Source organism: Dipodomys merriami, unplaced genomic scaffold, assembly GCF_024711535.1.
Source record: "Dipodomys merriami isolate MVZ:Mamm:240054 unplaced genomic scaffold, mDipMer1.0.p SCAF_52, whole genome shotgun sequence".
In the NCBI taxonomy this organism is placed as follows: domain Eukaryota; kingdom Metazoa; phylum Chordata; class Mammalia; order Rodentia; family Heteromyidae; genus Dipodomys; species Dipodomys merriami.
The window spans coordinates 7344565-7358798 of record NW_027206091.1 but is presented as its reverse complement, the minus strand read 5'-3'; the positions used below and the strand labels follow the sequence as shown (position 1 = coordinate 7358798).

Genomic DNA, 14234 nt, shown 5'->3' with positions numbered 1-14234 from the left:
CTGCTTCCTGGGGTTGTTTGCCAGCAGCCAAGTGCCTGTCAGACACAAAGCCCATCTCTCCCTGGTGTCCCCCTCCATATGAATCTACAACATACCCTGTCCTGGATAGCCCCCATTATTATCTCCTCTCAATAACATAGTGAGTACACACAAGAGGCCAGAGAAGCCGCAAACACCATGTGACATTAGGGCTCTCCCTGCTCAGGGCTCTTGTGGCTGCACCTTACTTGGGAAAGATGAGTACCTACCACAGCCTCAGGATTCCCATCTGTCCTTGTCACCTCTCTGCGACTCTCCCTCAGTCACTGTCCCAACAGCACTGGCCTCCCCCTGTTCCTCCAATGGCCAGGACTCTGGTACTTTTTGTTCCTAGTGCCACAAACACCATTCCTAATTACTCCTCCCCCCTTCCCCCATGGGTCTGACCATCCTCCACTGAAGCCTGCCTTCCAACTCTTCCCTTTCTCTTCACCCTTCTCTCTAGTACATAGTGCCTTGTGACACACCTTGTGGACGTTATGGATTTATCTTGCTTTATGATTTACCTTGGCCCCCTTAAGTTACATGCTAGGAAGGCAAGGTTTTGGTCTGAAGGGGGTCAATACTTCACCCCAGGCTATATAGAGTGCTGTACCAAACCCACATTTGCCAGATTAACTGTGGGTCTCAAGTGTTCAGATGTGTCCAGGTGCTAGGATGTGGCTCACTGTGTATCCCCAGGACCCCTCCCCAAGGAGGCAGCTCCCATTTCCAGGCTGAATGAATGAAGGTCTCTGGGACAAGTCGAGGCCCTGCCCTGTCTCCCTCCTGGTCACCTTTGCCCACGAAGTAGTCCTGGTAGTAGCGGGCACCCAGGTCCACGTGCTCGATGCTGTACTGCCGCGGCCGGCTCTGCGTGCGCTGCTGCTCCTTGGGCACCTCGAGCACGGCGATGCTGGCGTTGGTGCGGAGGGCGCTCAGCGCGGGCTCGGCAGGGAGCGGGTCGCAGCCACCGCTGCCGCCCGGGGAGCCGGCCGAGGCCCGGGAGAAGCTCACGTTGCGCTCGCGCTCCCCGCCGATCTCGTTGCGGAAGTGCGGGCAGCTGAGCAGCAGGTCGTTGCTGGTGTCGTCGCCCAGGTCCTGCTCCAGGTTCTCCTTGCAGTTCAGGTCCTCCGTGCTGGTGAAGGCGGGGTCCAGGCCGCCCAGGCTGTGGGCCCGCGATGCCGCCGACGCCGAGGCCGCGGCTGCCGTGAGCGACGTCGACGAGGACGACGCCATGGCCATGGCCGAGGCGGCGGAGGCGGCCGAGGCCCCCGTGGTGGTGTTGCGCCGCTGGGCCACCGAGCCCCGGTTGGCGGCTGCCTCGTTGAGGTCGAACAGCATGCTCTGCACGTCGAAGTGCGCGAAGCTCTTCTGGCAGACCCACGGGCGGCCGGGCTCCGGGGGGCTGCGGCCCTCCTCGGCCTCCCCCTCGGCCTTGCCGCTGCGCAGCTTCCGGAAGATGGATGCGTCCAGGGTGGCGGGGGCGTCGGCGCCCGCTCCGGGGCCGCGGCCACCCTTCTTCCGGCCTTTCTCCTTCTCCTTCAGGGGCTGCAGGGGCAGCAGGCCGTCCGGGGTGGACTGCCCGCGCCGCGGATCCGCCTTGACCCCGCGGCCGCTCGCTGCATGCGGGGTGAGCTCGCCCCCTCCACCGCAGCTGCCGCTGCCGCCGCCGAGGTGGCGGGTGCCCCGCGTGGCTGCCGTTGCCGCCGCGGCCGCCACCGCGTCGGGCTGCTCGCTACGGAACTCGTTGAGGATGTCGAAGAAGCTCTGCTCGGGCACGGCCTGCACGTCGATGGAGGATGTGCTGCCGTACTCCCGGAAGAGGGGCAGCGCCCCCGCCAGCCGAGCACCCCGCGCCTCCGCCCCCGGGTCCTCAGCCGCCGCATCGCACTCGCTCAGGGTGATCTCGCTGCTGCTGCGGTGTCGCAGGGGCAGAAAGGCCCGGCCCGGGGACCTGGGCCACCCATCCTGGAACTCCACGTCTTTGGACCTTCGCCGGGACAGTCGGTGGAAGGCTCTGGACCCTGAGGCCACTGGGGCGCTGGTGGTGCTGGCCGGTCCATTCTGCAGGCTCCTCAACGAATGGGTCACCTTGGTGGTGGCCTTGGCACCATCTGCGTCCAGCGAGGGGCTGGGATTGTTCAGCTCTCTCAAGGCCTCTCGCTTGGGTGGCCAGTCGGCCACTCGTGCTCGGACGCCCATCTTGGGCATGGCGGGAGTGGTGGGGCTGGGGCGAGTGGTGGCGGCTGAGCTCTCCCCGAGAGGCTGGGACATGCTGCCATTCTGTGCCCAGAAGCCCATGGGAGTGTAGTCTCCCGTGTGCGGCCCCGGGAGGACATCGGCGCCCCTGGCCCCACAGGTGGCTGCCAGGTCCACACCATCATTGGGAAGGGGCCGATAGGTGGTCATAGTCCAAGGGCACTAGAGTGCTGCTGGCCCCCCAGGAAGCTGTGGTGCAACTCTCTACGGGGTCCCCGGGCCCTCAGCCATTGTTCAGGGCCGCCAGTCCTAGGATGAAGGATGCTGGCCCCTGAAACCCGATGTGAAGGCTGTGAGGCTGTGGAGTCCAGTTCTCCACCATCGCTGTGCACAGCAGAGCCAGGGCAATCTCAGCAGGCTGAGGGGCTGCAGGGGGGGCTCCAGACAGAGAAGCTCAGGAGGGCAGAACAAGCAGCAGCGCTGAGCACAAACTGGCAGGCAGCAAGGATGTCTCCCCTGCCATGCTGCAGGGGAAGAGAAGGAAGATGTGAGATGCTTTGTACATCATGCATATGCTATATTGCTACCAGAGAATGGGAAATAAGTGCTGTTGTTGTTGCTGTTTTGGGATGGTTTTACTTTTTTTTTTTTTTTTTTTTTGCCAGTCATGGGGCCTGAACTCTGGGCCTGGGCGCTGTCCCTCAGCTCTTCAGCTCAAGGCTAGTGCTCTACCACTTGAGCCACAGCACCACTTCCAGCTTTTTCTGCTTATGTGGTGCTGAGGAATCGAACCCAGGGCCTCATGCATGCAAGGGCAAGCACTCTACCACTGAGCTACCTTCCCAGCCCCGGTTTTACTCCTTTTTAAAACCTTTCTTATTATGGAGATTTCCAATCACCCTCAAAAGCAGGCAGAATTATGATGAGCTACACCATTAACAGCACTAACAACTATTACAGATACTTGTCATTCTTGGTTCTGTTCACTCAGCCAATTTTTTTTTTTCCTTTTTTTTTCTTTTAGTTTTTTTTTTTTTTTTTTTTGGGTCAGTCGTGGAGCTTGAACTCTTGAGCTTAGGCACTGTCCTTCAGCTCTTCAGCTCAAGGCCAGCGCTCTACCACTTGAGCCACAGTGCCACTTCCAGTTTTCTGGTGGTTTATTGGAGGTAAGAGTCTCACAGACTTTCCCTTCCAGGGCTGGCTTTGAACCATGATCCTCAGATCTCAGCCTCCTGAATAACTAGGATTACAGGTTGAGCCACTGTCACCCGGCTCATTCAGCATTTTATTTTCTGTGTTTTTAAGGATTAAACCCAGAGACCTGCCACATGTTACATAAGTACCCTATCATTGAGCAATAATCCTCAAACCTCACAGTAAATTCCAGACTTTAGGTGATTTTACCTGCTACAGGAATGAGCTACAGTATGTATGGGTAAGTGTTTGTTTTAAGTTGAAACCTCTCTGTAGAACTATTAAAGATAATAAAAACATAAGTAAGAACAAAAAACAAAAATCTAAGATTTTATTACCATACCCATCTAAATGGTCAATTATTATGCTAAAATATCCTGTCTGTATTGCATTTCATCGTCTCAAAGGGCTCCTGTGCTGAGTCGCTCAAAGGAGGGGAACACACTCCATATTTCTTGTCCCTTCCACTCCATAGCAGCCACCTTCCTTTACTTTGATGTTATACTTGTTGAAGGAATGGGGTCGCTTGTCCTTTGCACTTTCCACTTTTAGGGTCCCTGTGGTGCCATTTGACATGTTCCTCTGCCCCTGAATTTCCTGTGAACTGGTGGCCCCACATAGAGGGCTGATTGCTGCCCATCTGCTCTGCAGCCTGCTGGCCCCAGCTGCTCTGCCAGCAAGGAAGTGAAAATGATGGATGAGTCAACAGGAGCCCTGCTGGATTTGGGGGAGGGTAGCTGCAGAGAAATGTCTCCAGCCATCTTGGTGATTGACAGATATGGTGAGCTTTAGGGTTCTTTGCTAAGATCTCCCTTAGTGACTCCTCTGTGCTCAAGAATGAAACCCAAATGCGTTCACTCAGTCCACAAGTTCACGCCTGGCTTCTGCCAGTCACCTTGATCTCCCTACTTGTCCCCCCCTCCCCACAGTCCTCCCCCACCCCTCCATCCCTTGTCCCCCAGGCAAAGCAACACTGTCACCTTAGCCCTCAGGCTCACCTATCTTCCCCTTACTCTCAGAGCCAGATCCTGAAAGGCTCTTTTCTCAGTCCCCTCTTTCAGTCTATATACTCTTGCTGCCTCAGGACCCTTGGTCTTGTCATTCCTGCCACTCCTTCCCTTATAGGATAACTCCTTCTCAAGACTACTTTTTCTATCTGATCTTACCTTCTCACAAACCTGAGCATGACCTGTCTACTCCCTAGCCTAAGGTCTCAAAGCACGTGAATTTCTCTTTAGTACCATGTAATTCATAGCCTGCCAAATGCAAACTGTCGTGGGCACTGAACACTGAGTCTCCATCATGGCTGCATCCCCAGCTCAGGCTGACACATGGACAGCTGTTAAAGTTGGAAGGAATATTTGGACTAAGTTGGGGAAGTGGGTATGGGGAAGGCACCAGGGCCTCCTTCCCAGGTAGCCTCTCTATCCAGCTAACCTCAGTGTCCTCCCCCAACCCTGTCCAGGCATTCTTTCTGCAAGGAAATGTGATCTGGTCACTGTACTGGAGGCTCAATAGGCCCCAAAACTCTAGACAGCTTACAGTTGGATAGCAAGGTGGCACTGTTTCCTCCAGGCATGGATCTGGTGATTCAGCAGACTATGGGCCCTAAGAAGTCATTCACCAAAAGGCAACCAGTATTTAAGGTGCATTCATTCACCTCCCACTCCACACTCCCACAACAAACGCCTGCTGCACTTACAAATCATCCAGTCAAAAAAAGCACTAAAAACTTCATCTTGTTACTATTTACTAGGCATGTATAATACATTCATTTATTCTGCAAGGCCTAAGCATTGGAAATCCATCCACTTAGTTGATGGGTTTCTTTTGCTTTACCACATGGGATTGTATCCCCAGCCCAAGTATAAGCTTAACAGCTGATTTGAGATGCAGACAGAATCCTAGAGCATAAGAGGCACACAGAGAGAAAACAGAAGACCTGACACAGGACCTGAGGGTAGCTGAGAACAGGGAGGAGATACAAGCTGGGATAGGCCTAGCAGGGAAGGAGGTATAAGGGAGGCAAGGTGCAACAGATGTCTGAGTCACAGGTGTGATTTGGGAGGACCAAGTAGTCACTAGGGCTGGATGCTGCTGAGGAGGTCATATGTGGTCATGACTGGACTCTGTCTAGTTCTGTCCACTCCTGGCTGCCCCACTTACCTACATATCTGGTGTGCAATTTAGGGACTATGATTTATATCTAGAATGGTCCCCAAAGGCTCCTTGCTAAAGGATCTGTTACCAGCTTGTGGTAACAGCTTGAGGTGATGGGCCTTTAGGAGGTAGGGCCTAGTGGGAGGAAGTTAAGTCACTGGGGATGTGGCCTTGAAGGGGGATCTTGGAACTCTGTCTCCTTTCTTTCCTTGGAGACATTTGCAGGAAGTATTTCAGGGAAACTTGTCTAGTCCTGTTGGCCTAGTGTTTTCTCCCACCAGTCCCTCCACTGGGCAGAGTCCTTCCCTCTGCCTACCGGATTCTCAGGGGTCTGCAGGGGTCTAATGTATCTGTCCTTACATGTGAGTCAGGGAGGGGAACTAATATGATGCTGGGATTAAAAATAAGGAGGGCTCTAACACGCTCTGGCTACACTGTAGGAATGGCTGGTATGCACATTTCACAGATTGGCAGGATGATGATGTGGCCAAGTCTCACAGGTGACAGGTAGAGCAGTTGGGATTCAAACTTCAACAGTCTGGCTCCCACCCTTCGTCACGATGGACTGACCAAGCAGTTCTCAGAAATGTGTTGGGGGACTTTGTGACACAAGTCTCTTCAAAATCAATTCACATAGGGCAAGTTTGAGAAAGTCAGCAACAACTGGGACATTTCAGGATGAGGATTGTGTCTCCCCGCTCAGCTCTCTCAGGCCTCCTTGGAAGTCTGTACATACTTACTTGGATCATGAAGCCTAGATCAACAACAGAGGCCTCAATCATGGCCGTGAAAACCTGTACTTTCCTATTTAATGAAATCTTCCTATTTAACTGAGATCTTGCCCAGCATTGAGAAGAGGCCTGCATTTCCACATGTAATAACAATTAGCCCAGGTAAGGGCAGCTGTTTATCGCTGCTATTTCCACCTGGCCAGGTACCCACTGGGTCAGAGGTCCTTAGTGACCTATTCTGCTTTGAAGGGTATTAAGTCAGTACAATTTTTTTTTCTCCACAACAGAATTTTAGGCATGGACTCCACCATATTTCACACTTGCAATTTCACCTCCAGGAATCTTTCCCTCAGACTGTCCAACACTGAATATCAAGGAAAGTACATGGTGATTCTATGCAGGAGCATATTACACTGCTGTAATATAGAAGAGCTGTCAACAGCACTGGACATAGTGGTGCATGCCTATAATCTCAGCTGCAAGGGAGGAGGGAGTAGAGTAGAAGGATTGCTGTTCAAGACCAACCTGGACAAAAGCCAAATAAACTAAAAGCAAAAGGACTGGAGACATGTGCCTAAGTGCCTAGCAAGTACAAAGGCCTAAGTTCAATCCCTAGTATTGGAAAAAAAAAGAGCTGAGTGACTTTGAGTGGCCACTTCTGGGAGCACAAGACAACTATATCAAAGCAACGTTGAGCTTTGAGTTCTGTGTACCAGATGCCCACACTGTACAAAGAGGGTGAGCAGAGCTCAGTCTAGAGTTTACTACATACACGCAAGGCATATGCCAAGTGCTTCCGGCTGGATTTCAGTTTTTAAAGTGAGCATGTGCAGAAAAACCCAGGCACAGTGAAAACATGCCCCCAAAGTCCCCAGCTTCAATAATGTAGTCACAAACAGGATAGACGGTGTGGGGCATAGTTTAGTGGCAGAGCCTAGCATACACAAGCTAGCACTGAAAAAAAAATAATGGGGCTGGGTACTGGTGGTTCATACTTGTAATCTTAGCTATTCAGGAGGCTGAGATCTGAGGATTGTGGTTTGAAGCCAGGCAGAAAAGTCCTTGAAACTCGTATCTCCAATTAACCACCAAAACACTGGAAGTGGAGCTGTGGCATAACATGTTAGAGCATTAGCCTTGAGAAAAAGCTCAGGGACAGTACCTCGGCCCTCAGTTCAAGCCCCATAACCAACAACAACAACAAAAAAAAAAAAAAAAAAAAAAAGAGAAAAAAACCAAAGGGCTCACTAGTTCCACAGTGGGTGTATTCCAACAGCTGCCTAGTGCTTTGGGTGCAGAGTCTGACCAAGTGTACAGCTTTCCAAAAGCAGTCTTAGGTGATCTGGAGAGATGCTCACACTCCATCATATGTTCATATGCACCCCACCCCCCATCCTGTGAAATCGATGTGTTCCCCTACATGCTTATACTGCTGTATCTCTTCTTTGTTTTTATTTTGGTATAATTGAATTCACATAGGTCACAATTGAATGCTTAAAAAGAGATGGCATTAAAAAAAAACAAGAAAAGATCAATGTCTTCATTGTTCTTTTCTCATCTGTCACCAGACCTTGGAGGTCTTTTGCAATGCGACAGTTGTACCACAGAAGGCAGAGCAAAGAGCCACCCAGGTTCAAATCCCAGGAGGTCATCACCTAGCTAGATCTTGGGTAAGGTGACTAAACCACAATTCAGTTTCCCTATCTATATAATGATATGGCTTGACTCAGGAAAGCCATTAAAGTTGTTACCTTAATCTTAGTCAAGTGGGGTGCCAGTGTCTCCCTCCTGTAATCCTAGCTACTACTCAGGAGGCTGAGATATGAGGATCACAGTTTGATGCCAGCTGGGGTAGGAAAGTCCACGAGACTTTTTTTTTTGGTCTGGTCGTGGGGCCTGAACTCTGGGCCTGGGCGCTGTCCCCAGCTCTTCAGTTCAAGGCTAGCACTCTACCACTTGAGCCACAGCGCCACTTCCGGCTTTTTTCTTTTTGCTTATGTGGTGCTGAGGAATCGAACCCAGGGCCTCAGGCATGCAAGGCAAACGCTCTACCACTGAGCCACCTTCCCAGCCCCTCCATGAGACTCTTACCTCCAATTAACTTCCAAAAAGCCAAAAGTAGAGCTGGGGTTCAAATAGCGCACTAGCCTTGAGCCTAGGAACAGTACCCAAGTCTGAAGTTAAGTCCCAGGACCAGGAAAAAAAAAAAAATTAGTCAAACTGTACACATGGCTTTGAGATGACCTCTGGGCTCAGGGACTAAGCAGCCCTGGGTGGCTCTCTTTGAACAACAGGAGATTCAAGCTCTCCTTCCCAACACCCTAAGCCAGGGCCTAGGGGAGGTGGCCCTGTGTGGCTCTGTCTCTGTGTGGCTGCGGGGGGTGGGGTGTAATGGGGGTGTCCCTTGCAAAGCACATGTGGCTTGGACATCTTGATCCAATTCTGGGCATAGTCCTACTCACTTCAAACGAGACCTTGAAACACACAATTGGGAAGTGATGCTTCCTGGCATGTTGAGCACACACCCTGGCCCACCCAGGAGTGGCAGCCATGGCTGTAGAGCTCACAGGATGCCACAGAGCTAGGCAGGGTCTGAAGGCCAGATGAGGGGCCTATTGTTGGATGGCTGCTCTGGGGGAGATTTTTCTTTTCTTTTTTGGTTGTGGGGCTTGAACTCAGGATCTGAGAGCTGTCCCTGAACTTTACCCCCCACCTCCCCAGGCTAGCTAGCATTCTATCACTTGAGCTACAGCTCCATTTCTAGGGTTTTTTGTTTTGTTTTCTTTAGGTGGTTAGTTGGAGATAAGAGTCTTACAGCCTTTCCTGCTCAGGGTTGGCTTTGAACCACAAGCCTCAGATCTCAGTCTCCTGAGTAGTTAGGATTAACAGGCTTGAGCCACCAGTGTCCTGCTTAGGGGAAACTTAATTGAGGGTCATCACTGCTTCAGGCTACTCCTGAAGGATCTTGCTGGCTCTAGTCCAACTCCATAACAAGCCCTAGGCACTGGTTGGTTATGTTAACAGGAAAACTTTCTGGTGAATGGCTGTGGTCCTGTATCTTGTACCCATACTCCCCCAGTTATCATTGTGTGGGGGAAACACTGGGTCTCACAGGAGATATGGAAACCCAGGCAAAGGTTAAATATTTAGAAGGTCTCTTGCTGGGTTTGCTGCTGAGGCCACTAAGTCTCCTATGTGGAAGATGGTGTCCTGTCAGTACGAAGTCTGACTTGCAAACTAATCCCAGCTAATTGCCATTGAAGCCTGCTAAGATCACATCTGCTGAGCCTGGAGATTAAATCAATATTTGACAGTCCTGATTAAACAGACCAGGGAATCCTTGTAAAAGAACATCTGCGAAAGCCCTGTTCTCTCCATTCTGCTCTTGGGGGGCCCGGCAGGGGCATCTTGATTCTGCATGTCCTCATGTTAGGCTTGCTTTGGGGTGAGGGGACAGCAATTGGAGCCCCCAGGAGTGCCATGGCCAGGAATACTCCCTGTGGTAGAGCAGAATGGGCAAGTTGTCACACAGATGGGCCTTGTCTCCTGGGTGGCACTTAGCCACAAGTCATCATCTCTCTTCCTAACCTACCCCAGTCAGTTTGCTTTTTTGTGTGTGTACACATGTTGGTACTGGAGCTTGAATGCAAAACCTGGGTACTGTCCCTCAGCTCTTTTGTTCAAGGCTAGCACTCTACTGCTGAGCTACAACTCCACTTCCAGCTTTTTGGTGGCTAGAGATTAGTCTTACAAACTTTGCTGCCTAGGCTGGCTTTGAACTGTGACCCTCAGTTCTCATCCTCTTGACTAGCTTGGAGGCACTCAGCTATGATATAATTTTTTTTTTCAAATATTTTCCATTCATGGTAGCTAGAAGCCATTGATATAGAGCCTGGGGATAACAGGCTATGTTTACATTTTATATACCTCTATATGTATGCTATATTTCACAGTAAGAAAAAAATGGTTTGGTTTCTTTGAGACAGGGTGTCCCTGTTTCTACTGGGATTACAGGCTTGTGCCACGATACACAGTTTACAATAATGAGGTTTTAACAAGTCTTTTGTATTGAAGCCTGGTGTGAGAGCACACACCTATAATCCTGGGGTTCAGGGGGTGGAGGCAGGAGGATCACATTCCAGTTCTAGGCCTGCTGGGGCAAAGTTAGAGAAACGCAGTCTCAAAAACAAAAGAACTGGGAGTGTGGCTAGTGATAGAGCATTTGCGTACCAAGTGTGAGGCCCTGGTTTCGATCCCCAGTAAAAAACAAAGACAAAAAGTAGGAAAAAAGTCTTTTGCATGACCAGTTAAAAAAAAAGAGATTATACTCATATACACATTTTAAACACTAAGTTGTTTGATCACTTTGAGGATAAATTAGCTTTGTGAGTTTGCATTTGTACAATACAAGCACACACATGAGCTGTCAACACACACACACACACACACACACACACACACACACACACACACTTATGTGTGCATGCTTGCAGGACTACCCAGGTCCTCTAGCTCTTCAGGCCTTAGATGACATTCTCCCCTATACCAAGTTTCTCTCCCACAACTGTCAGGGCCATGTCTCCTGTCTGAACTCAAACCTGGGCCTGAGGGAGATGGTGTACTTCCTTCAGGACGAGGCAAGGGTTGGGCTGCATCCACAGAGGTAGTCTTAGGACAGTTGGGGACAGAGAGGCAGTTGGAAACTGAAAGAAGTTTCTGCCTTCCTTCCATAATGAAGAGACAGGTGGGTACCAGGGCTGGAGAATAGGGAGGCACATATACTCCAGCCTAGTTTCTGCAGCTGTGCCACAGAAGGTTCTAGAAGAGCTGTAGTTCTGACCCATGACAGGGTGCAGAGCCTTTCTCAGGCCTGCAGGTCTGGAGGGAAGGTGTCGAGGGCCACTACCATTCCATTTGTACAACATGGTAATCCAGGGTCCCACCCTGGGACTACACAGCACCCAGGAAAGGGACAGGGTAAGGCAGAAGGAGACAGGCTGGCAGGCCCAGAGAACCCTCAGAGGCCAGGAGCTGGCTTCCCTGGAGTGTGGACCAGCCCAGGACATAGGAAATGGGCTTCTCTCCCAGGACAATACACTTTGAAAAAAATGCTCCCAGTTGGTGAACCTTCCTAGAGGCAATTTGGCAACAGTTTTCAAAAATGTTCTAACTCTCTGAACAAGTAATGCTACTTCTGGGAACTGATCCTGAAGAAAAAAATTAACAGTGTTAGTTATAAAGCCGAAGAAAAACGAAAACAAAACAAAACAAAAAAATAATAGCAGCAACCCACATGACAGGAAGGGAAATAACTGCACACTCTAGGATGGTAAACACGCACACGTGCATTTTACTCTCTCCCAGAGTGAGAAAAGACAGACTTGAAAATTTGGTGTTGGGATGACCAATGAGTTTTGAAAATGGGTTGTTCTTAATACCTTCACATACCCACATCAGCTCTGGCTAGATCCATGTCCAATAAAGGCAAGTGAAAATGGACTAGAAGTGGGAAAAGAGGCCTCTGATAAAGCTATGACTTTCCTAGTAAAAAGAAGACCCTCAGCGGACACATCTCTTCCTTCCTGCATGTACCTGGAAAGTCAATGCTGTCTCAGGAGGTATGGCATCCATCTTATTAGCATGAGGCTGGAAGCACATGGCGAGGAAGCAAAGTGAGGTGTTCAGGGGTCAGGAAGGGGTCCATTCCCTCTCAGGGGCCGTTCGGTTTTCTAGCTGAGAGTCTGCAGGGGAAAGGTTCTTGGTAAATGAGGCACCACAACTCCACGTGGCTTCTGCTGAGGTATGATACCTGGAGCCACAGCAACTATCTTGAAGAAAGGCCAAGATGACCTCAAGCAGGAAGCACAGATGGGACCCTGACACGTTGAGCTAAGGAAAATCCTAGAATGGCCTTCTTTCTTAGTTAAATAAGCCAGTGGAAGCTGATTTTTTAAAAAAAAAAAATAATCAGAATGGAGAACAGGCATTAAATGAGCTTTGATTTTACCCAAAGTATACTAGAAATAGCTGTTCTGAGGGCTGGGAACATCCAGGTTTGTCTGCTGCTGTCACTCAGCAGGAGCATGGCAGGCACTCAGCTAGTGTTTGGTGGTGACCCTAGTAGACACATGACCTAGAGACTATATACCAAGTCCTTCAGAGCACTGGCGCTGGGCCGGGTGGGGTCTGAGGTCCCAGAACTGGAGTGACACTTCCAGGCCACTGTGAGTCAGGGTGTTTCACCTCTATGAACCTTAGTTTCCTCATCTGTGAGTTATCACCTCCAGGATTACAGAGGAAGTCAGACAATCACACTTGTGGATGCTAAGCTCCCCATGAAACTAGGGCCACATGTTAGGTAGCCTCTGTTTCTTTGTCACATGAAGACTGTTATCTGTCTTATATGAAGTCTCATACAAACTCATGTTCAGTCATTTAGTTTGCGTCACCTTTACTTTTCTTCTTGTTTTTTTTTTTTTTGGGGGGGGGTCCGGTCGTGGGGCCTGAACTCTGGGCCTGGGCGCTGTCCCTCAGCTCTTCAGCTCAAGGCTAGCGCTCTACCACTTGAGCCACAGCGCCACTTCCGGCTTTTTTCTTTTTGCTTATGTGGTGCTTAGGAATCGAACCCAGGGCCTCAGGCATGCAAGGCAAGCGCTCTACCACTGGGCCACCTTCCCAGCCCAATCACCTTTTCTTTACTTCATGACTTAAATTGGTTATATGGAAGGATTTCAGTGTTACCTTTCCATGCTATTTTGGTTTTTGAGACAAGGTCTTGCTAGATAGCCTAGACTGACTTTGATCTCACTATGTAACCTTGGCTGGCCTCACATTTGTGTTCCTCCTTCCCTCTGCTTCCAAGTGCCTGGATTATAAGCGTATGCCACTGCATTCAACTAATGTTCATTCTTCTCTTTGACTCAGTTCAGAGCACAGATTCCAAACTCAGGCTGCTGGGAGTTGAACCCTAGCATTGTTATATAACCTTGAACAAGTCACATTAGCTCCCTGTGGCTCAAGTTGCTCACTGGTAAAATGGGACCTACACTGAATTTTTCTGAGGAGACCGAATTGAATCTTCAGCACTGAGGGGTGGAGGGGGAGAGGGAGGGAAATGGAGAGGGGAGGTAAGAAGGGGAGGGGGAGAGAAATAGAGAAAGGAGGAAGAGGAGAAGGAGGAGGAAAGAGGGAGGAGGGAGGAGGAAGGGAAAAGGAGGGGTGAGGATAAGAGAGGAATAAGGGGAGGAGCCTCCCTAGGGACAAGTGAGGAGACATACTATTTTTGCTTTTTTAAATAAACTGCCAGCCAAATAGGCTTTGGCAGTCAGACTCTACTTGCCTCTTGTTTTGTGGTCAAGTGAGGGTGGAGGAGGCAGGAGGCAGAAACTAGACATAAGTCATTGTACTTCTTCAAAAGAAAACCGCACTTCTTTGTTCTCAAATGCCAGAAAATCTGTTAGGCCTGACATAATTTGTTAACTTAGTTAAACTCTGGTTGGAGTCCCAGCTTGGAGGCCTCGCTTCACTGTGGGGACATTTGGTTGTCTCCTCAATTTTTTTTTTTTTTTTTTTTTGTCGGTTGTGGGGCCTGAACTCGGCCTGCACGCTGTCCCTCAGCTCTTCAGCTCAAGGCCAGCATTCTACCACTTGAGCTACAGCGCCACTTCCGGCTTTTCCTGTTTATGTGGTGTTGAGGAATCAAACCCAGGGCATGCAAGGCAAGCACTCTACCACTGAGCCACCTTCCCAGCCCCTTTCCTCTTATTGCTTTCCTCTTCCCCAGCTCTAGGAAAATGGATTGCAATTGGTAAAAGTTAATAGTAGGGGATGGTGGTGGTGGTGGTGGTGGTGGTGGTGGTGGTGGCATTCCTCCAGTGATCTGATTGGTTAGTGGTGGACATATGATGTAGGACCAACATGATGGTGGGA

General features: G+C 50.2%; 1 protein-coding gene across 5 annotated transcripts in view; it reads right to left on the bottom strand.

The window, feature by feature from the left end:
- LOC138811134 (signal-induced proliferation-associated 1-like protein 3) overlaps nt 1-14234 on the bottom strand; it is a 159249-nt gene that overhangs the window by 56595 nt on the left and 88420 nt on the right. For all 5 annotated transcript variants that reach the window (XM_069998765.1, XM_069998764.1, XM_069998768.1 and 2 more), the window contains one exon: nt 816-2744. In XM_069998765.1, coding sequence (XP_069854866.1) covers nt 816-2430 — 1615 coding nt within the window. In that variant the 5' untranslated portion in view covers nt 2431-2744. The remainder of the gene's footprint in view (nt 1-815; nt 2745-14234) is intronic.